Source organism: Oryza glaberrima, chromosome 3, assembly GCF_000147395.1.
Source record: "Oryza glaberrima chromosome 3, OglaRS2, whole genome shotgun sequence".
Lineage (NCBI taxonomy): Eukaryota > Viridiplantae > Streptophyta > Magnoliopsida > Poales > Poaceae > Oryza > Oryza glaberrima.
Genome location: NC_068328.1, coordinates 7,864,200 through 7,887,464, shown reverse-complemented (window position 1 = coordinate 7,887,464; position 23,265 = coordinate 7,864,200). Strand labels below are relative to the sequence as shown.

The 23,265-nt window shown below is 41.8% G+C and overlaps 2 protein-coding genes across 8 annotated transcripts; both read left to right on the top strand.

Moving 5' to 3' along the window:
- The first annotated feature begins 4,908 nt into the window (after positions 1-4,908).
- On the top strand, positions 4,909-10,008 carry LOC127766553 (uncharacterized). The gene is made up of 5 exons (XM_052291631.1): positions 4,909-5,194; positions 7,246-7,319; positions 7,457-7,536; positions 8,287-8,438; positions 8,716-10,008. Exons 1-5 carry the CDS (start codon positions 4,990-4,992, stop codon positions 8,784-8,786), a joined length of 582 nt encoding a protein of 193 aa, XP_052147591.1. The 5' UTR covers positions 4,909-4,989; the 3' UTR covers positions 8,787-10,008.
- Positions 10,009-10,181: 173 nt separating this feature from the next.
- Positions 10,182-22,238, top strand: LOC127766552 (rho GTPase-activating protein REN1-like). 7 transcript variants are annotated; one of them, XM_052291626.1, is made up of 26 exons: positions 10,183-10,323; positions 10,397-10,499; positions 10,946-11,041; positions 11,331-11,465; positions 12,004-12,129; positions 12,524-12,560; positions 13,610-13,686; positions 14,697-14,764; positions 14,846-14,924; positions 15,162-15,306; positions 15,420-15,524; positions 15,686-15,763; positions 15,978-16,033; positions 16,126-16,195; positions 16,582-16,666; positions 17,129-17,372; positions 17,479-17,697; positions 18,569-18,850; positions 18,936-18,985; positions 19,624-19,684; positions 19,766-19,849; positions 20,064-20,180; positions 20,265-20,431; positions 20,552-20,624; positions 21,281-21,412; positions 21,589-22,238. In XM_052291626.1, the coding sequence occupies exons 4-26, from the start codon at positions 11,430-11,432 to the stop codon at positions 21,739-21,741; spliced, it is 2,544 nt and encodes an 847-aa protein (XP_052147586.1). In that variant the 5' UTR covers positions 10,183-10,323; positions 10,397-10,499; positions 10,946-11,041; positions 11,331-11,429; the 3' UTR covers positions 21,742-22,238. The 7 variants fall into 7 exon arrangements, with proteins under 7 accessions (XP_052147587.1, XP_052147589.1, XP_052147590.1 ...); XM_052291627.1 differs by lacking the exon at positions 10,397-10,499 and having other exon boundaries at positions 10,182-10,323; positions 11,353-11,465; XM_052291629.1 differs by lacking the exon at positions 10,397-10,499 and having other exon boundaries at positions 10,182-10,323; positions 20,361-20,431.
- Positions 22,239-23,265: the final 1,027 nt, after the last annotated feature.

Below are 23,265 nucleotides of genomic sequence, written 5' to 3'. Positions count from 1 at the left end.
AAAATCCTCCACCTCAAAATTCCTCCTTCGACTCAAATCTCCAAATCAAATTCCGAAATTCAATCGCATCCTTTGAATCCTCGGCAAATACTCGCTCCCAATTCCGAAAAATATCAAACCCTACCTTGAGTCTTCCTTGATTCCTCCCTGAAACCTTGAGTTCGAATATCGAATTTGAATCCAAATACAAATCCCAATTCTCTCCAAATCAGCTTTCCCTGCAAAAGTCTATTTTACCTCCCTCGGGTGTTGTGGGCCGTTTTCCCCCCTTAGCCCACCTCCCTCTCTCAGCCGTTTCTCCTCCCTCAGCCTCGCACGTGCGTTGCACGCGCCGAGCCGAGCCGAAAGAGAGCTCTCTCGCTCTCTCGTTCTTTCTCTCTCCCGTCTTCGCTCTCTCTCTACTTTCTCCCCTCCCGGCGCCGATTCCCGCCGCCGCCTCTGAATTCCGCCGCGCCCTCGCGTCGCGCACGCGCTCGCCCACACGTGGCAGACCGCCCGGTCGCCGCCGCGTCAGCCCTGGCCGCCTGCGCCACGCCGCCGCCCATGTCGCCCTGCCGCTCGCCCCCACCCTGTGCGCGCGTGTGTCCAAGACGTGGAGGCAGTGCGTCTCTTTGCCTCACGCGCTCTCCTCTCCCTCTCCCATTTCCCGTTTCGGCAAGAACAGAGCTCTCTTTTCCCCCTCCTTTTTCCATTTTGCCCGACACCGCCCGTGACCGCTTGCCACCGCCTGGACCACAGGCGTGACCGCCAGCTCCTCTCCTTGACCGCCTCTCCCGAGTCGGTTCCTTCCCCTCGAAGCTCCTCACCCGGCCACCTATAAAACCCGAGCCCCTCCCATCGAATCCTCCTCTCGTTTCACTTCCATCACCACCGCGCTATTGTTGTTGCTCGCTCCGCTCTCGCCGTCGCCGTTCGTCGCCAAGCACTGGGGAGGCCGGTGCGTGCGAGGACGCGTAACGCGGGACTCCGAGCACCCCCCTTCTTCCCCTTCCCCGGCCTGAGAACGGAGAACTCACTCCCGCGCCGTCGGCCACTCGTCACCGTGCCGTCCCGACTCGGTAGTGACTCCCTCCGTTCTCCTTCCTCATTCTCCCTTGCCCTCTCTAGCTTGCGTGGTAGCTCTACTAGCCCCTCGAACGCGCGTAGACGCCGCCCCGAGCTCCGCCGCCGCTCGGCATGGCCTCGCCGCCATTGCCGCCCGCTTCCGGAGGCCGCCGCCGTCGCTAGCCCTCCTCGGTGCTCCTCCGCCCCATCCAATGCCAGAAACAGATTTCTTGAACCCCGGACACGTTCCCACTGCCTTGAATTGAATCCCCGTCACCCCTCCGCCGTTTCCCCCTTTTCTCGCCACCGGCGTGCGCCGCCGCGATTCGTCGTTGTCGGCCCCTCCTCGAAGGATCCGAGCCGTTGGCTCAACCCCTCTCGTGCTCCCCTTTGTACCGGTGAACTCCCTCTCGATCGAATCGCCGCGTCATGCTCCGGTGAAACCCCGCCGTCGGCCACCGTTGGTTGGAGCTCCTGTTCTTCTTCCTCCTCTCGCCCGGCCCGCGTGGCTGCCACGTAGGCGCCACGTCGGCGCCACCTCGACGCGACCGGGTCAAAGCTGACCTCGGTCAGCCGCCTCCCTCCGTCCCCCACCCTCGCGCGCGGTCCACGGAGAGCCGACAGGCTGCGCGTGGGCTCACCGCACACCGCGTCCACTCGCGCGCCGCGCGTGGACCGCTTCCCCCCCGAACCCTAGCACCGCCCTCGCGTGCGCCCATCCCACCGTGGGCCGTATCACCGACAAGCGGGCCCCACCCGGGACCCCGCGCGGTGGAATCGGTCCACCGGGCCATCTCTCTCCCCCGCGCCCCCTCTGTTGGGCCGCCTCCCCGTGGCCGCGCCCGGCCCAATGGCTTGGTCGAGCCTCCTTCAACCCTTTGGGCCGCACCAATGCCACCCGAGACAAGTCCAAATCACATCCCTCATCCCTTTAATTTTCCAAGGGATTTAATAAATCCTTTTCCTTTGTTTCATAAATAAAATTCTTTATTCCAAAATTCCATGAATCATTTTCCTTTGGTCCCGCACGTCAGTGACTATCAATAATATTCTTGAGAATATTATTTCTATAAATTCCATAAACCATTTCTCGTCTTCCAGAAATTCCAATTAAACTTCCAAAATTCATATCTTCCCAACCGCCCTTCCGATTGACTCCGTTCAACTTCCAGTAATTCCGTAAAATTGAGATCTATTTAATGGCACTATTATTTAGTCTAAATAGGGTCTTTTTCTTGGTCTTTTGTTTAGGTTTTTGTTTGTTTGCGTATAGTTGCGGTTACCGGATTTTCGCCGATCGCGGGTTTTCTCGAAGATTCGTGAAGCTCCGTGAAGACCTTGAGCAAGGCAAGTCACCCTTTGACCAATTCCTCCTATAATTGGAAAATCATTATTATTTTGTTTGCAACTTGCATTATTAGAATCACACACTTAACTTGCTTGGCCTCGGTTTGCGTGCCAAATCGACGGACCTACCCAGTAGTCGCACTAATTCCGATAGGTTGTACTACCCTGATTCCTTGTCGCTCCACTCTTGTGGTACCTCAGTATCCATGCTCTTTGAGCGCGTATACCAAATATCCCACATACATCGTTGATTGTCGAAAAATTGGGAAATGGGTTTGAGAAGCCTTGAAAACCCGACATGTGGTGTCAGTGTGTTTAAAAATAAAATGAATTGTGAAAACTCACGATGCGGGGGTGGTGCCTGCGTGGCGTTGTCCCGTATTCGCATATAAGGACCGATTCCTGTGGGAAACTCATCAATCATAACAAAGTGCAACCACAAGGTGGAATGGGACACCCTAGCTAAGTAACTAGTCGGTTCAGGGAAACCTCGCATGCCAATAGTTGGGGAACGCTAGGGCGGGGTCGGTTGGAGCCAACCCGGGTTCTTGGTAAGGCAAGAACGCGAAGCTTGCCAGATTACCGATCAAGGTGGTTGGAGTTTGATTTGTGAAAACTGATCTGGCCTATATTTATGTGAAGGATTTGATCCTTCTATGTGGCATGAGGTAACCCTGGGTCGGCTTGGGAAAGGCTTTGTTGCGAACCTCCGATACCGACGGGTGTTCGGAATAAGTTCGTATCTTGTGGGTAAAGTGTACCCCTCTGCAGAGGTTAACTAACTGTTCGAACAGCCGTGCCCACGGTCTGGGCGGATGTGAGGTGGTTCCCGTTGCGTAGATTTGTTTGCTTGTGCTTTGTGAAAAGTTGTTGTGGTGTGGGAATCGTAACCAGAATCAGCCTATGTGGCAGATGGATGACCTGAGTGGTCAGAAACGAATCTGTGTGATTCGGGATGTCTGCGGGCATCATAGACTAGGCTTCCCGAGTGGAAGTGGATTGTTGTGCTGCTGGGCAGCTGGACTCTGGGAGTCCGAGAAAATGAAAAAGGCTCTGGGAGCCGATTTAATCAAGTAAAATGGCTCTAGGAGCCGAGAAGTAATGATCTGACCCGGGAGGTCGGTACATTATCAATTGAGTTGTTGAAATTTGAGACGCAAGTCTCTTTTTCGACCCGAACTTAAAAAGAAATAAATCACTTAGTGATTTCAAAATGATTTCAAACAAAAGATTTACCAAAACAACCTTGCCTCTCTTCCAAACTTGCATCAAACACCTAAATTCCCTTGACTTGCTGAGTACGAAAGTACTCACCCTTGCTCTATATATGTATATATAGTTCCTCCGTCGTGAAGTGAAGATGAAGTGAAATGAAGATTAGGGTTTCGTCCTGGTTCCCAGCCGTCGCCTGTGGTGTTGGGTGTTAGACCGTTGGTTCCGTTGCTGTTGCTGTTGGTGGTGTTTGCCTCGTCCGTGTCGTCGGTTGCATTTTCGGGCTGTCTGAGCTGCAACCTAAGTTAAGGTAAATAAGTCCTCTATTTATTTTAAGGATTGCAATGATTCATATTTGTCACTGTGGGTACCAGCGCTATGTCTTGGGACTGGTACTGAGATCGCGGTTTCGTAGGAAGCGGTTCGCGCCGTTTTTCCTACGACACGCTCCTGTCAGGTGCCGTTGTACGGCAGTGCCGGATCGGGGTGTGACATGTTTAGATTGTCTGGTAAAATTTTACACGCTATCACATCGAACGTTTAGACACATGCATGAAGTATTTAATACAGACGAAAAAAATAACTAATTACACAGATTGCGTGTAATTTACGAGACAAATCTTTTATGCGTAATTGAGCCATGATTTGACAATGTGTTGCTACAGTAAACATTTACTAATGACGGGTTAATTAGGCTTAATAAATTCGTCTCGCAGTTTACAGACGGATTCTATAATTTGTTTTGTTATTAGACTACGTTTAATACTTCAAATGTGTTTCCGTATATTCGATGTGACACGCCAAAACTTTACACCCATGTATCTAAACACAGCCTTTATCCCGTCGATAGCGAGGCGTCTGTGGTGACTTCGTCAATCTCCAGGATTTGTCGACCCAGTCTTCGAAGATGCTCATAGGGGTAGGGTTTGCGTGCGTGTGTTTATAGGGGTGAGTGTGCGTGTATTGTGGGTGTCTTGTGTTGTACTGCGTAATTCTTAAAAAAATGAAACTTTTAAAAGTTTTATGTCAGCGGGTTTATTTCCAAATTTATAAAGAACTAGTATTCAAAATGTTTTGAGATGAATTATGGGGCAATGGGGCTTCTGAAGAAAATCTTTATTATTAGGGGGGTTACACTAGGCTGTGTTTAGTTTCTTTAAAAGTTAAAAGTTTGATTTGAAATTGGTACGATGTGACTGAAAAGTTATGTGTGTATGACAGATTGATGTGATGGAAAAAGTTGGAAGTTTGGATATAAACACAGCCTAGCAAAAGTGCAGAACTCCACCGTTTTTTCGGTGCCAAATAAAAAAAAAAACCCACCGTCTTCCCGTCTTCCGCTTCCTGGGCGGCGCACCGCGGTTCTTTGGCGCGTGGGGAACAACGATGAGCTCAGTCTCGGACCCCCAGGCGAACGGCGACCACCGGCCGCCGGCGGCGGAGATGGAGGACACTGGGGTGAAAGTCGAGGAGGCGGATGCGGGTGAGACGATGGAAGGCGTCGCGTCCATCGCGCTACTGCCGTCCGGCGCCATCTCCGGCCACTTCATCCGCCTCCCAGACTCCGTCTGCTACGGTCTCCACGGCACACGTATCCATCTCTCTTCGTTGCCTATTCCTGCACTTGCTGGTGCCTGATCATGGGGGGCTGGCTCTTACTGCATATTTATAGCCTGAATCGTCTGCGGTCTCACCCAAAAACCCTTTTGCTCTCACCAAAACCCTCTCTTGCTCATCGCCTAATGAGAAGCAAGTGATATACTTTTTTTTTCTGTTGTCGAAATCTGTGTTGGAATCATTGCAAATGCCCACATTCTGTCCCAGAAGGAAAATTGATTGCAAAGATTAAGGGGGTGTTTGGGAGAGAGGGGCTAAACTTTAGCCGGGACTTATGTTGCCCCTCTCTCCCAAGCACCCCCTAAGTGTGTACAAAATGACATGACCCTTTTGCACAAGAAATTCGAGTCTTTTTATGCTATTAGAAAAATGTAGTATTGATCAGGCAGTTGGCCTTTCTTACTTACACATTGGTAATCTCCGAGGATACATGATTGCGTAGTGAAAGAAGATTACTCTGGGGGGTGTAGCTACTAAAGCAAGTAGCTGAGGAAGTTGTGGGGTTAAAGACATTGTGAGAATAGCACATTAGAACTTTTCGTTGTGGCAAGTTGTTTTTTCTTGTATTTCCTCTTTTTTTTTTTCCTCTCTAATCACCGCGGGTGATTATGTACAGTTCTTCCTCTGCTTAATATAAAATCAGCTAAGGCTGACTTAGGTTTCAAAAAAAAAAAAAGTAGCCGAGGAAGTGTATAATGCAAGACATGGGTGGTGTTCTAGCTCCAGATGTTTGCAATGAAGACGACACGGCAGGAGCAGAGCACAACAGCTGGAGGAGATGATGCCTATAAGAAGAAGATAGAAGATGCTACTGATGGTTCTTTTTATCATGTTTAGCTGCTGCTTCCTGTTTTACAAACTACTGAGGCTGGAAAACTGCTTATGGATAACTGATTATTCTGGTGGTCTGGGAACTTTCCTTTTGGTCTTGTAGCAGGTTGGTAAGTTTAGTTTGGTGGTCCTTTTGCTCTTTTCCACTTTGTCAGCTGAAATAGTGGGATGGCACTATTGCAGCAGCTGATAAAGGGTAGAAAAAAGCTTTTATCTTTATTTTTGAGTAAAGTGTACGGGCGGTTCTTAAACTTGTACTGGTGTGTCATCTAAGTCCCTAAACTCTCAAAATGCATATCCAAGTCCCAGAACTTGTCATAGTGTGTCATCTAGGTCCCAAATCACCACAACCCCTTCAGGATCCTACGTGGTGTTGATGTGGCATGCCACACGGAATGACGTGGCATCATTTTGACTGACAAATGGGTCCTGTTAAAAATTTTTCCTTTTTCTTTTTTTCCCTTTCTTCTCCTTTCTCTATGACCCGAGCAGAAGAAAGGAAAAAAAAAGAAGAATAAGAAGAAAACGAAGAAAAATAAAAAGAAAAGAAGAAAAAAAAAGAAAATGGCACGTCATCCATGTGGCATGCCACATCAGCGCCACGTAGGATCCTAGAGGGGATGTGTCGATTTGGGACCTAGATGATACACTTTTACAAGTTCTGGGACCTGGATATGCATTTTGAGAGTTTAGGGACCTATATGAGACAACCATACAAGTTTAAGGACCGCCAATGCACTTTACTCTTTATTTTTTGCCGGATGAAACTGTGGATTCCGTTAAACTTAAATTTCTGGTAATGGAATCGGGGGAGGGGTCTCCTCCCTTGCTCAAAAGAAAAGAAGGCATAGTGAGATAAGACGTGCTAAATCGTATTAGACAATGCCCTTTACTAGCGTGTCATTCAAAAGAAAATGTGTATAAAATTGTACGACCTGTTATTATCTAGGAAATTGGGGTTTGTTTTGTGCTTTATGAAAAAAAATCATGATTAACTGCTGGTGCCTTATCGACATGTAATGGAAGCTTGAGTGATACACAGTAAGATAATATGTTCTGAGGTAGATAATATGTTCTATCTAGTATAAGAGAATCAAAGTGGGTGGAATTGTGCACCATCTGTATCTGCTAGATAGAAAAAAAAAATAAATTTAACTTACATTATTCTTTCCCTTTTCTTGTCTGTCATGTAAGCGATATCTTGTGAGAGGGAGTGCAGTCGAGGAGAAGATTACCGCCTGATAAAGCTTTCCATAATTGATTTTAAGGTGAGAAATTCTAACTTGTCCACCATCAAGCATCTACTATTTTTTTGCTATATATTTCCTTGGAGTTGGATCTATAAGAAGTATCTTTGCTCATAAGAGTTAAATATCCTCATGAAACTGCGATGCTCATTTGACAGAACAAGCGAGAGAAGGTGGCTGTGGTGGAATGCAGGGGCCATGATGCTGCTCGGTTGCAAAACATTGACCATTTGCATGGGTAACTACTTTTTGTCATGGATGGATTTCATTAGAACTAATGCAGAATTTACTATCTATCAACAATTTCTCAAATAAGAGGATCGTACTGAGATACTGTGAATACTCATTTTCTGAGGCTCTGTAGGCACATAATTGGATTACAATGAACACCAAAGCAACATACTATAGTAGCATACTTCGAATAAAACCGAGAAAAGGATAAATGGCTCATTGTACCAATTATTAGTGCTATCTTGTGTGTCTTTGTTCTCTGTTTTTCATTAAAATTTCTGTTGGATGCAACACACTGTTTCGCTGTGGCATTGGTTCTTTGTGGTACTTTTTCAAGCAACCAAAATGCTGTTAATTAATGCATAATTGCTTTGGGTCTTACTGGCATGAAGTTGGAGTTGTAGATTAATGCTGTAACACCTTTCATATTCCCAAAATGCTATGATGTGTGTTGATTGTCTTATCTTTAATCAGATATCTTTTTGAGAATGCACATAAGGATTGCACATCTTTTGTAATTAGATGTCTTGCATAAGTTCTAATGAGTAAAGGAAGTGTAAAAAAAGTAAAGAGGGGATTAAGCAGAGTGAGATCTAGGGTCTCTCTTGGTTGACTCCGGTGAATGATGGTAATGGTTAATTATAGTCTGAGGAAACTGGGGACTCGGTGCTTTTTTACTATCATTTATTTGTTTTATGCTGAGCGTGAATTTTTAATCCAACCTCAATTTTCCTGAAGGAATAAATATTTTGTGCAGTTGGGAAGATGACATTGTTGGTTTGGTTGAAAAGAAACATGGGAATCGGAAATTCTCGATCTCTTTCGAATGTGAGACACTGAAGGCTGATAAAGCTGCAGATGAGCACATTAGCAAGTATATGCCAAATCTAAGCGGAATGGATGCCATCGGTAAGCACATACTATGTCTTTTGTTGTTTGGGGAGTGCGCAAGAGAGATTCTTGGCCTTCCACCATAGTATTTTAGTTCCTGCAGAAGTGTTGGGGACTTGGGGTTGTAGAGAGGACATGTATATCGGCACCACACTAGTAAAGGATGGATGGTTTAATTATTCCGCACCAATTTTATCATTGATCCAGCTTACATTTGAGTGCAAGTTTCCACTGTGTGCAGTGTGCAACCTGTTGAAAAATTTCTACTACTAATTCATTCTATTTTACACTGCAGTAAATATAGGGAAAATGAGTATCTCTGGCATCAATCTGGACGAGGACGACGAACCAAGTGGAGACAACTAAAAGCAGAGGCACATTTGTCATGGTGTGGTAGCAGTGGCTGGCTGGCCCTTGTTCTCCTCCCTCCTTAGCTTTTGAAACCTCGCTTTTGAAACCTCGAAGAAGGCGTGACTGTGTGGTTACCATCAAACGCCAAAATTGCATCCAAAAATTACGTATACCTTGGACAGTCGTCTGACATTCTCAGTAATCTGCTAATGTTAAGTCAATGTGGTTTGTGGAATCGTGGGCAAGATGTTTCAAGAATTCAAGTACTCCTAATCAAGTGTTTAGCGTAATGTTTGTTGCTGCATCCGACAAAAACCCTGGAGGGATTGTACACTTCGGTTTGGTTCTGGTAAGAAGTGCAGTCCTTGTCTCTGCTGCTGCCACTACTATTTGCCATGCTTGTACGGCCACACTGAACAAAGCTTGTCTGGTTATGTGTCTTCAATTCTGTTGCGACCGTGAGCTCGTGAATGGGGTCCGGCTTAGGCCGGGGGGGCTCATCTAGCTCGTTCGGCTCGCACATGGCTTGTGCAGGACACAAAGGAACATGCGTATCTACCGAGGATTCAAGGATCAGCGGTGGTAGCAGGCTGGGGCTGGGGCTCGGATTGGATATTTTCGAGTACCATGAATCTAAGCAGGCTGTATATGTCGCCATGTTGGTTCTATGCTCTTATATTTTATGACAGAGATAGTAGCAACCAATCTACAGTACCAAGCTGCAACAGGAGTACTGTGCATGCTTCCGTACAACTGCTTCAACGTGTCCGTGTTACACAATAGTAAAATGCTTCTTCTCCAAGAGCACCCAAAGCATCCAATTGTTACGGAGCAATATCATCATGAAGCTTTGGCCGTTTGGTTGGTCGAAGAAAAACATGTACTTTGCTCTGGAAATCATTTGAGAATCCTGGATTGATCATTTCTTCTTCAGCCAAAAGTCAAACTCCAAAGATATCGCGACAGATAAGCACAGAAAAGAAAAAGGCAGTAGTATGATATTTGGGCCTATGCCCACGAACAAAAGGAACAAAAGTCTAGGGGAGTAGACAAGATTTTTCAAAGCAGTGGAGCCCAGCTAAACCATAGATACCGTCCATGGGCCCCACAAAACGGAACCTGTCCCTCCCGTCCACGACATGCCTCCCACTACGTCCGCACGCACGGCAGGACCCCCCTCGATCGGATGCCACGTGTCGCGCGACTCCCAAACCCACGGCCCAGATCGCTTGACCCCGTCGGAAAGGAACGGCAGAAAGGAAATGGAATTGGAACGTTGCTCTGACACGTGGGGCCCACGCTACAGTGGGGGTGGGACGCGTCGTCAGCGATTTCGTTGGCCTCGCCCTCCCCCCCTGTCTGCCAAAAGAAGTCCCCGGAGAAAGTGCGGGTGAGAAGGGGAGGAGGAAATACCGAAATAGAACGAGAGAGAGAGAGAGAGAGAGAGGAGGGGAGAAACGGGAGGTTGGTGGTGGTGGTGGAGGAGGCGGTGGTGGGATCGATGGCGTCGCGCGTGCTTCCGTGAGATTTGTGATCGCGTTCGTGGTCGCAGGTGAGCCGCATTGCCGCCGCCGCCGCCTCCACTTGTGTTCTTCAACCGCATGACGCATTGTTGTTTCCCTTAGTTTGTGGGGGAGGAGGGGGGGGGGATTGACTTCTCGCATGTCTGCTTGATATGGTGAAGTGAATCTGATTCTGCATGCGGATCGCTGGGGGTGCAGTCCGAAGGTTTGATCCATAGGAGGCGTGTGTTTTGCTTAATTGCTTGTGATAATTTTGGGATTGTTTGGTGTACATCGTAACTTTTGTTCATTTCATATTTTATAATATGTGCTTCGCTGCGAATTTGGTGCCTGTTCAAGTGGGGTGCCTCATTTGATGAATTCTATTTAGAGCTTTTAGCATAACTACGTACTATGATCTCTGTATAACTTGAGTTATCTGCTGGAGGCAGAAATTTCCATGTGGTTCCTACATACACGAACATAAATGCATTCCGTAATGCCATTATGAAACAGAGTTCTCATTACGTGCGGCATAACAGAACCAAAACTGTAGGGCATATGCTAGTAGCCTGCCATATTTACTCTGTCTGTAACTCTGTAACTTTGTTTATGTTTGTTTGTTATCTATTGAACATACCCACCTCCAACTAACGGATTAATAGCTTATAGGCTGATATTTAGGGTGGATGTGGAAGCCAACTCAACAGATTTGAAGCCACTGCATGAGGGGCTAATAAATAAGTCTACATGCTTCACTTTCTTGTGGTAAACCCTTATTCCTATTGTTGAATTTTGAGTTTCACGGGAACTCACTTCGTTCTGGATTCCTGTCACCTCATATACTTTACTAGTAGTATTTAAGGAAGAGACTGGGCCAATCAAATGGTTAAATCACATGTATATTTTCACTTTAGCTCTGAATGGAGAGAATCATTCTGCATTCAGCGATTAATTATTGAAGTTTGATTTTTTTTAAGACTATTGATGTTTGAGTCGATAATATCATTGTGCCACATAATATTTTTGTAAGAAATATGGTGTAAATTTTTCACAGGTAACCTTGTATGCTGTATCAGTCTCTAGAGAAATATCAACTCATTGGTGGAAAAGAAACATTCTGGTGTGTTCATAACTCAGCCATTTAGAGAAGACAATGTCAGCTTCAGAGTTCAGGATTCCTTACCAGCAAGTAAGAGGGGATATGCTTTCCTTACAGTCATTCCAGTATATAGTTCACCATTTAACCACTTAAGTAAAAGTTCAGTTGATTTTGAGTATATATTGAAATATTGGACTAGTGCAATTCATTCAAAGTAAAAAAGTAAGGTGAAGGTTTCATTTTGTTGATAGAGTGAATTTCTGTTATATGTTTCATTACAGTTATGGTGTTATTTCAAGACAATATTTTAGCAGTAGGCCAGTTACTTCTTCAGGCATAAAGAGTGAATCTCATTGAAGGAACAAAATGAACATTTCAATTTTTTTCAGCAGTCTCGGTAATCAAAGTTATGAATATACCATTGCTCTATAGCACCTCTCTCTGGCAAAATATTAGCATTTTGTCTCAAGACCTCCTTATGACACTATATTAAACACTATGGGCACACAATACCTATCATGTAAAAGTTTTTTATTTTTGCTAAACTCAAGTTTCACAAGGTCAATTACATCACTTTACTGTGGCATTAGTGAGTATTCACTCCATTTTGTTCCATACTTTTTGATAGGTATCATCTTCACAGACTACTGAGAATGCAGGCCAGTTCAAGATCTGCCGATGTGGGGAAGGAGACCCAAATACAAACACATCTGAAACTGGTGATAAATCGCCAACTAGTTGTCCTAATTGCCAGGTTTGTGAGATTTCTTGCACTTAAAACTTGTGATATGTATTTATCTAAATAACCTGGTGAACGACTTATTGTAAGCTACTTGAGCAAGTGATACACGACTTGACACATCACTGGTTTGTAGCTAAATTACCGGATTGTCTATAGATACATAAGCTTCCATTTCTATGCATATTTGCAGCTTATTCATACTTGAAACTTCACTTTTGATATTGATATGTATCATTTGTGCTTTGGGGAGCATATGAAAGGGGGGTTTGTTGAATTCTTATCGTAAAACTGCATAATTAGTTCAGAGCTATGTTCAGTGGAAAAAGAAGTAGACATGATTGCTTTTATGCTTCATAGTCGCATGCACAAGTTTCCATGACCAATTTTAGGTACTCTTCTGATGCAGGTTCTTAAGAGTGGACATTTACTGCTCTCATCTAAAGGTACGATTTGCAGTAATATGTGTAACGGTTGCATGGATTCTGTTTTTAGCATTAATAGATACTCCCTCCGTCCCATAATATAAGGGATTTTGAGTTTTTGCTTGCAACGTTTGACCACTCGTCTTATTCAAAATTTTTTGAAATTATTAATTATTTTATTTGTGACTTACTTTATTATCTACAGTACTTTAAGCCCAACTTTTTGTTTTTTATATTTGCAAAAAAAATTTTGAATAAGACGAGTGGTCAAACGTTGCAAGCAAAAACTGAAAATCCCTTATATTGTGGGACGGAGGGAGTACATCCTTACATCGAAAACATATGTTTGTGGTAGAAATATTTCAGGAATATATCTATGGATATGAATATTGTCCATGAAGTGGGCTAAATAGAACAAACATAACGTCCCCATGCACTTCAAGTACACAAGAACCAATAATACATGTTATCCTGAAGTCACACAATTATGACAATGTCTTGATGAATAATGACAGTTTTGCCATTTGTCATGGATGTTTAGGTAGCATAATAAATTACAAAACTGATCCATAATAAGTTAATAAATTAAGTTATTAATATGGTGAATTGTATATTATAAAATTGATAACCATGACTCATTTTAGTCTGCCTTGTATGTTGTATCGAGCACAAAAAGTACATCAATATACCATGTGTTTATTATTTACCCGCAGAACTTATAGGGAATGCCTCTCTAAAAATCAGATCCTTGAAAAGTTTCAGCATAGTATAACACAATCAATACCTTGAAATGCCAAATTTCTATTTGCTTAAGAATCACTTAACCATACTAAGCCCCACATAGAACAGAGTCAAGCTAACAAAAGTATTTTGGACTTATTTTGTTGTGAACTTCTGCTTGTAGTTTGCATAGGAGTATGAGAATGATTAGTTCCATCTTTTGCATGTGGCAAATTTAGAAGCTTGGTTACCTAATGATTCTTTTTTAAAAAAACAAAAAAGTTCTTAAAAGTTTGTAATACTCGAATCTACAGTATTCTTCATATTCAACTAAAAGTGATAAGTAACAGGAATTGGTTGGACAACATGGAAAAAGCGCTGGTTTATTCTTACAAGGGCATCATTGGTGTTCTTCAGAAGTGATCCTGTAAGATATATCACAGTAATTCTTTGTGTGCTGTGCCTTTTTTGGCGTAATACTGTATTATAACAGTAGTTCTTTGTGTGCTTTTCCTTTTTTGACGTAATACTGTATTATAGCATATCTACTTTGTTATGTTCCTTTGCATCAGTTGTTCACTCACAAAGCTGATGCGGATGACTTATTTTGCTATTCAAGCTAAGATAATTTTAATTGTAACAAAGAATGCTCTATGGTTTCATACTTTTACATTGTAAATTAATAAAGTTTTAGCAATGCTAAACTGCTAGCTGACTGCTGGGATAAAAAAGTCTTCTCTATGGCTTTGACCTGTCTCTCTTAGTCTTTTTGTTGTTTTACATATTTACTCATTGCATTATTATCACTGGAGGTAGAATCTGACAAGGTCTTGATAGGTTCTGTATTTGGGGCCTCTTGATATAGATATACGCTATTTCTGGTCATCATAAAATTATTTTAACACCTGACAAACACAGTAATCATTTTGGTCTTTGAGCACTAAATATAGAAATCGAATTATAATTGTAGAATATTCAGAAATAGGAAACCCGAACCTTTGAATGAGGATTTTTTTTTAGAAAATATCCGTACCTGATCAGCATTCATACACCCCAGCAATAGCATTCTGGTTTGGTCATAATTTAAGCACCTATGCCTACACAGTTTATGGAAAAAGAAAAAAGAAATACGCGGACCTGAATGTGAAGCGGAATGCTTATTTTTTTCACATACTATTAGTTGTATATGAAAGTGAAAAAACAAACACTGAGGCTACTACTGGCTGTCAGTGTAGCCATGTCGAAGCGGATAGACTTGAATCACATGATTAAAAGAACTACTTAAGCATATTATTTTTCGTTCATAATAATGTACGTTTCAGATTGTTATTGAAATATCATGAGGGTTGGTTACTTGATTTGATAATATTCAAAATGAAAAAGATTAAGGTATTTATAACCATGATAACTCATCCCAAATTTCTGCTTTAATTTCAGAATGCACCTCCCAGAGGAAATGAACCGATTGTTACACTAGGTGGAATTGACTTGAATAACTCCGGAAGGTATGCATTGAGAAATTAATGTTTGTTTAAAGGCTATAGTTCCTGTAATCTGATAAACATATTCTTGAGCTATGATTTCAGTGTTGTGGTCAAAGAAGACAAGAAACTTTTAACAGTGTTATTTCCTGATGGCCGCGATGGGCGAACTTTCACTCTCAAGGTTGGTCGCACACCTGTTTGATTTTTAATATACTGTTGGCGTTCATCTGCAGTATGTACTGCTACCGTTGGGTGGCAGCGATTAATGCAGCAATAAAGACGAGGGAAGAGAGAGGGGATGATCATCTCCGGCAGACCAACTGTTTGGTTGAGATTAGATCATGCAATTACGAGTTGTTCCATTCATGTTTGACACACCTGCCTATCGTACTGTAATGGAATGATTTTCATTGAGCAGGCAGAAACTACAGAAGAACTCAATGAATGGAGAAGTGCACTAGAGAATGCTCTGGCACAGGCACCTGTTGTAGCAAATACTGTTGGCCAAAATCCAATTTTCAGCACTGACATAGCAGAGCCTGCTGAAGCTCCAGCTGAACAGTGTAAGTTAAGATAACTTTCATCAGTTGCCCACGATCTAAAGTACTAGATTCAGCTAGGGGGTTGGGACCCTACATTCTACTTGAACAGGCAAATCCTATCGTTTCCATTGCAGCGGACAATAAATCTATCATTGGCAGACCTGCAGAGTTTGCCCTTGTAGATGCTGATGGTAGTCCAGCTTTCCTGGAGAAGGCCTTAAAGTTCATTGAAGATTATGGTGAGTGTTTTTTTTTTTCAAATTTTAATTTCATGCTATCCTGGTGAATATCAGTAACAGTCAAATAGAAGTATGATATTTATCTAAAAAACAATAACTCATTGTATGTATATTTATTAATCTGTAGTTTAGTGACGAGCAGAAACATACTCTGTTTGTAGGTGTCAAGGTGGAAGGAATCCTACGTCAGTCTGCTGATGTTGAAGAAGTCAAACGAAGAGTTCGGGACTATGAAAAGGGTGATTCTCTCTCTCTCTCCCTCTCTCTCTCTCTCTCTCTCTCTCTCTCTAACAAGAGCTGTACTCTAATCAAATAATAAAATGTTTATTCATGACTCCTGAGGATATTTATGTCACTTGTAAGCCGTTAAGCATAGATAACAGATCCTTGAATTTCCTATGTCCTGTTCACATGATAAATAATACCATTTAAATCACTAATGTGATCTTATAGGGAAAAATGAGTTCTCCCCAGAAGAGGATGCACATGTTATTGGTGACTGCATCAAGGTAATCTTTTTTTGCCAAACGTTGACTACATAGTGACAACATAGAGTTACCACATTCTTCAGTAACATATCTTCAGTTCTTCTTTGCTACAGTATGTTCTTCGAGAGATGCCTTCATCTCCAGTTCCTGCACCATGTTGCACTGCACTGGTTGGAGCTTACCGTAAGATTGACTTCAATTTTTCTTTATATATTACTTCTTTTTTCGCCGGGCCGGCGTAAGATACGCGGCCGAAGTTTATTAAGATTGAGAAGAGGTTCAAACTAGTACAACAGATACAGCTGCCATGGAGGCTAAGAGCTGTACAACCGCTATTGTTACAACGATGCACATTACTTTACAGCAAAAACAGGCACTCTAAGCCACAACTCCGGCTAAAAACACCATCCACATTACTTTATATATTACTTCAACAATCAATCAATATAGTCTTGCATTTAACTGATGCATAAGTAAATCTTCTAAAGTCAGCTCAGCGCATGCCCTTAACCTGAAAACATGCTGATGTTCCTAGGATTACAAACTGATATAGACGTGTGATTGTACAGGAACTGACAAGACAAGAAGGCTTGATGCTATGAATAGAGTAATTTATGAAGTTTTCCCAGAACCAAACCGACAACTATTGCAGAGGTATCTACCTTGGATGTTTTTTTTTTTTTGAAATTACACACTTTGTGTATGTCTGAGGTTTTCATTTGTGAAGAACCAGTTCTCATTTTTTGTAGTTCTCAATCATTTTATTATGAATGTATGAGTTAGCTTTAGATTAGACTGTAGTACAATAATACTCCCTCCGTTTCATATTATAAGTCGTTTGATTTTTTTTCTTAGTCAAACTTCATTAAGTTTGACCAAGTTTGTAGAAAAATGTAGTATTATTTTCAATATAAAAGAAACATATTATTAAAATATATTTAATGTTAAATTTAATGAAACTAATTTAGTGTTGTAGATGTTGCTAGTTTTTTCTATAAACTTAGTCAAACCTAAAAACTTTGACTAAGAAAAAAAACAAACGACTTATAATGTGAAACGGATGGAGTAGCTTCATGTTCCACCTATGGATTCCAAAACTCACTAGTTTTCTTTTAGGACTCTTAAGATGATGCAGATTGTTGAATCACACAAAGCTGTGAATAGGATGTCTCAATCTGCTTTGGCGGCTTGCATGGCACCACTCCTTCTCCGACCTCTTCTTCTCGGTGAATGTGAAATTGATAGCGACTTTAGTATGGCTGGGGATGGTTCATTCCAGCTGCTTCAAGCTGCAGCTGCTGCCAACCATGCTCAAGCAATCGTCATCATTATGCTCGAAGAATACGATCAGATATTTGATGTATCCTCTTTTTCCTTTACATGTTCCTTTCTACACAGTCAAGTTCCATTTGAAGTTATACTGCATTGACTCTTGATGGATTCTAATTCAGCAGTTACCTGTATAGGACTTGGAAGACGGTTCCTACTCTTCAGATGCATATACTGAGTCCGAAGACGGTGATTTTGACAAGGAATATTCCACAGATAACGATGGCCCTGAAGAGGATGACTCTTATGATTCTGGTGAAGATAACATTGAAGAAGACATGGATGATGATACTGAGCACTCATCTGGTGGCAGTGAATGTGACAACAACATTAAGACCAGTGTCTCTGATGACAAGGTACTTCAACTAGTCATCGTTTTTCCAATCTTAATTACATTGAATGACCTCCTTCGGTCATTCTGGCAAAAAACTAGTCATCGTTTTGATTTCAAGCATTACAGATGTGTTGTGTCTAAAGGTCCAGTAACGAGGGAGCTTCCCTTGTGTTGCCTTTTATGATCCGCCGATGCGTTTTTTTGTTGATTTCAGTGGTTAACTGCTGAATTTGTGTTGTAATTGTCCTTCTAAATGGTTAGCATACTTGGATTAACTTCTTATACTATCTCCACTCCTAAATAGAAGTTTTTACGAGTTTGATCATTTTTCCACTTTTGATAACGTAATATAACATTGATAGTAGAACATGTTAGTTTATAATTTTAAACCAATAATAGGCTTAAATGTTTGACCATGCTAATGGTGAACCTGAAATGTATGCAAACTAGAATATACTGAAAGCCAGCACGAGACTGTTATGCTGCTGCAATTGTACAAAGAACTGCAGTAGCTGCTACCCCACTGTCTGCTACAGGTTTTTATGCTTTTAGATCACCGATATGAGCAATTCTTAGGTTACCTCTGAAAAAGCATGCCCAAAGTTGAATCAGTATTTCAAGCTAACTTAGAATTGAAGTGCAAATCTTTCATAGGGATGCTTGTAACTTTGTTCTGACATGAAAAGAACGATTTGTTCACAGTAGCTCAATGATGTGAGATGTGAAAATGAACACGACCATCGACTACATCTCCACAACTTTGTAGAAACCTTGAATAAGTAACTGACGTGGTTAAGTATACTGATTACCCAGAATTACATCTTTGTGTCTCTGACTTAATGCAAATGCAATTTCTACGCCACCCTTACAATGCCTTGATCCACACTCTGTAGGTTAAAAGCAATAACTCTGGCACAGCATCTAATGGCAACGATCAGGGTTTACAACCTCCTAAGAAAGCAGCAAGAACAGGACATGGTGCGGTAAGGGAAGACACCTGCCAAATTGAAAGCAATGATCCATCCAATCGAAAACAAGAATTATACGAATCAAATGGATCCACAGACCAAATAGAAAAGTTAAATGTTCGCTCATCATCAGCAAGAGCAAAATTTATGGAGAAATCAAGCAGCTCAAGAAATAAGAGCAAAAAGACCTTATGGGGCCGTACTTCAGTGCGTGCAATTGTTATTTGCATACTCTTACACATTAGTGAGACTAGGGCAATCTCATAATTTTGGGTAAATACATTCTTTACAGGCAAGAAAAGACCTGTCAGCAGAGGAGATTGACTATTGCAGTGATGACGAGTAAGTATCCAGCTATATATTATTGTATTGTGCTGTTGGAAGAGTTCCAGACATATCCTTTAGAAGCACCGAATTATTTTTCCCTTTGTGATTCTACCTTATCTCTTTGCTCTCCTTTTTGTCTCAATAACTAACTACTCCTTTGATGGTGGACCAACAATGGGAAATTGAGTTTTGTTAGGGTAATAATGCAAATAAGTGATATTGCTTACTCTTTTAGCTTTTACTTGTCATCCGTTTGTCTTCATTGCAACAATTAAATATATATATCTTATGTTATGCTAATATGGTATCAAAAGCTATAGAAGGTTTTTCCCATTTTCTCCTGCCCCAACATTTTCTTGAACTTCCCTTCCACTCCCATTAGGATTAGTAGTGGATAGAAGTGCTTGTGAAGTTAAAATAAAAGCACACTTCCATAATCATTCCTGGAATTTTTTGGTTCTTCCATTGCATGATTGGTGAATTTTCCAGTTGCTTCTGTATTGTACTGTTTAGAGTTTGTCTCTTATCTTTGGTTAACATATTTAAAAATATCAAATCAAGAACAGTTGGAAACTTTAAGAGAAGATATCAAACAGCTTTTACACTGTTGTTAAATTTTGAGATATTTCTTTTAATTCGAAATTTTCAACTAGGACTCTTATTGAGAAGCTTGAGAACAGCAAGACAGATCTCCAATCTAAAATTACTAAGGAGGTACAGACTTTTCCCTGGAATCAATGAGAGATTCTGTAGCATTAAATACTTACACATGAGGTGATGTGCTGTCTATTTCAGGCGAAAGAAAATTCAATCCTACAAGCAAGTCTCGAAAGGAGGAAAGTAGAATTGCATAAACGCCGATTAGCACTCGAAAAAGAAGTAAGAGCTCAAACTATGGGAAAAGTATTATATTTTTTTCTAGAAAGAGAACGCACAGGTAGATTTTATGATTTAGTCTCTACATCCATAAGAAATCCTTAAATCTATGTCAAGCACACCAGAAATTTTATACATCTTCAATATCTGCCTGAAACATGCATTCTCTGTTCACTGTTAAACAAGAAAATGTTTTTGCTGTTTCTGCACTCAACAGGTGGAAAATTTGCGAGATCAGCTACAGAAGGAGAGAAATTTGAGGGTCTCATTGGAGTCAGGGCTGATGAATTTGCGAAGAGGGCAGGCGTCCTTCCCATCAACAATTGACAACAAGGTTTTCTTTTTAAAATTTTATTATTGAGTTAAAGTGCAAGTGTTTTTTCACCATTTGAAAAAAAAATTGTTCTGCTAATAAAAGACTAAGGCTGATCTTGAGGAAGTTGCTACTGCTGAAGCTGATATTTTGAACTTGAAAAAAAAGGGTTCTGATCTCCGTGGACAACTCAACAACCAGGTCCAGATGAGCTCCGCCTCATTATGTGACTCATGCAACAAACGACTGCTAAATACAGACAAGCTAACCGAGTAAGGATTTCTGTCCAGAGCATTCTGTGATATTTTAGCACTGTATGTCGTTTTCTTTTTTGTTGTTCAATTAGAATGTTGAGTAATGTGAAAGGGTACTTGTGGACTATCTTTCTCCAGAGGTGAACAGAGTACCACATCATCAAATGTTGGGCCCAATTCTATATCTGACATGGTAACGGCTACACACATGGTAAGACTATGAGAGCCAAACACTCTTTAGTCTGGGATTACTATTGCATGTGCATGTCTCTGAGTGCTCTATGATAATCCCAACATTTGGAAATGGAAATCATAACAGATGTTTTTGAAACTGTGTAACCAAGATAGTCACATTAGTTATGTCTGCCTGAATATGCATAAAGACCTAAAGTGTCTGAGGTGCCCAGTAGCAAATGTGCAGGAAAAAAACTAAATATCTTTGTTACATCACAATCTCTCATATTTCATTTCTGTAGACAACAAGGGAATAAAACGAGATTACGTAGCAAAGATCCAGCTCAATGAAGTTAACAATGAGCATGCAATCAGTTCTGGGTGTGTTTTATGTTATTAATGGTCTCAATTCTATCATTAAGGGTGTGTTCTATACATCCTCTTCCCAACTTCTACTCCATCGTTTTCTGTGCACACGCTTCCCAAATTGCTAAATGGTGTATTTTTTTTTATAAAATGTTCCACATTAGAAAGTTGCTTTAAAAAAATCATATCGATATTTTTTTCAAGTTTATTTAGCTAATACTTAATTAAACATACGTTAATGAGTCGCTTCGTTTTGCGTGCGAGGGGAAGAAGTTGCCAACTAATACTCCTGAACACAGCTTAAGTTATTTTCATATCACATTTCAGGCTCAAAGAATGTTGATTTCTAAGGGTGAGATTGTGAAGGATGGCCAAGATCCATTGGCATCAAAGTGGAACCTTGCACAGAAACAATACTCAAATAATCCACTATTAGGCAGGCTTGGATCTAGAACAGAGGTAAATCTCACTGACCCCTTAACTGATATCAGTTCTAGCTAGTCGGCCAGATGGTATGTTTCTTTGGCCAACATGAACCTTCTTTTTTGCGTCCTTCTATAGAAATGTGGTTGTTAGTGCCACTTGGGTGGATTGAAGTTTATGCTAAACGTATGTGCTTTGCTATTATATTTCAGGATTCCGGGGCACCATCTGCATTAGCCAAGCTGACAAGTCGACTCAATTTCTTGAAAGAAAGAAGGGCGATTCTTGCAAGTGAGATGCAGAACTTAGATTTGGCTCGCCCGCCAGGGCCTCCAGCTCCAGCTCCGAAGAGAGACTCCACATGAGAAGTGAGAATTTTAACATGGCATCATTATCAGGCTACGGAACTTTGCACTGTTTGGTCTCAAATGTGAGCAATGCACATATGATGGACGCTACATAAGCTATTTCACTCCTGCTTTGGAAGATGGGGATTGGGGATGATGTATATTGTAAGTTGTAACATTTCCAGATGTTGCTCAGTCTGAGACGCATCATCATGTGAGAAAAAGAGGTTGGTGGTGGTGTTTACATAAATCGTTGATTCTACAAACATCCATAGCTCTAGGTAAACATGATCTGTAAATTTCTCAGGTAATCGTGTTTTTCACCACGAAACATTGACTTACCTGGTTTGCGCCATTGGATGTATGTAGAGAATAGTTAAACCAAAAGGCGCTATCACAACAATTACCTGCTGCCTTCAACGTCTTTCATGGGTTCATCATATCTTCCAGTTGTACAGAAGCAACTAAATTTTAGTACTGACTTTGGGATTGACATATACGACTTGCTTCAGTGATTTTTCTTTCAGAAACACAACAAAAACACAGGTGCATATCTTCAAATTGATAGAGTTCACAAACGCCTCACTATCGGCTGCTTACCACTGAAAGAATAATTGGACGTAAATGCAAGCACCCGGGTTTAAGTCTGAACGATCAGAGATGTAGCCTAGAGAGGGGGGGGGGGGGGTTGAATACGATCAGAGATGTAGCCTAGAGAGGGGGGGGGGGTGAATAGGCTTTCCTGAAATTTTCTCAACAATCGCAGCGGTTAAATTGACAGGGCCCGGAACCTCCTGGTGATGAACACCGGAACTTCCGGGCAGGATGAGTAGCCCGGAACTTCCGGAGTTCTTGAGCTAGGAACTTCCGGGTAGCAGAGATAAATTAAAACAGAGATGAAAAACAGGTCCTAGCAAGAGAAGTTTAGGCACACAGAGGAACAAGATGAAGATTGCAGAATATCAGCAGATTCACACAAAGATCATGCACAAGAGAGACAAAGACGATTTTTTCCCGAAGTTTAGATCACATGAATCCTACTCTCCGTTGAGGTGCTCCAAAGAGCCGGGTCTCGATTAACCCCTTGCCTCACTTATGCAAAGATCCCAGAAGAGGTCCACAGCCTTCAACTCAACACTTCTAGGTCATTTTCTAGAATTGAGTGACCACCAAGATCCAACTCAAAATTTCTTCTAGAAAAGACCACAAGTGCAAGTTGCTCTACCTAGGACAACCTCTGAAAACTCAGCACAAGAATCTTTACTCACTTACCTCGTTTCCTTGCGGAGGTGAGGAAAACCTTCACAAACTTTCCCGGGACATCCACAAGATCTTTGGAAGCTCACGGGCAACACCTAACCGTCTAGGAGAAGATCTCCAAGAGTAATAAGCCCAAGTGACAACCCACAAGGTATCCAAAGTGCTCAATCAAACCTAATCTTCAAGCCATCTCCAAAACACTCCTACTCTCTCATCTAATCTCTCAATCTCACAAGATAGGCTCTAGATTTGAGTGGAGGAAGTAAAGGAAGCTTGGGAGTG

Bases quoted from the DNA above. Each gene is read 5' to 3' on its own strand.
- LOC127766553 (XM_052291631.1), top strand. From the start codon at position 4,990: ATGAGCTCAGTCTCGGACCCCCAGGCGAACGGCGACCACCGGCCGCCG. The intron at 7,320-7,456 runs GTGAGAAATTCT...CTCATTTGACAG, and splicing joins TTTCCATAATTGATTTTAAG to AACAAGCGAGAGAAGGTGGC. The intron at 7,537-8,286 runs GTAACTACTTTT...TATTTTGTGCAG, and splicing joins AACATTGACCATTTGCATGG to TTGGGAAGATGACATTGTTG.
- LOC127766552 (XM_052291627.1), top strand. From the start codon at position 11,430: ATGTCAGCTTCAGAGTTCAGGATTCCTTACCAGCAA. The intron at 12,561-13,609 runs GTACGATTTGCA...GATAAGTAACAG, and splicing joins TTTACTGCTCTCATCTAAAG to GAATTGGTTGGACAACATGG. The intron at 17,373-17,478 runs GTATCCTCTTTT...TTACCTGTATAG, and splicing joins AATACGATCAGATATTTGAT to GACTTGGAAGACGGTTCCTA.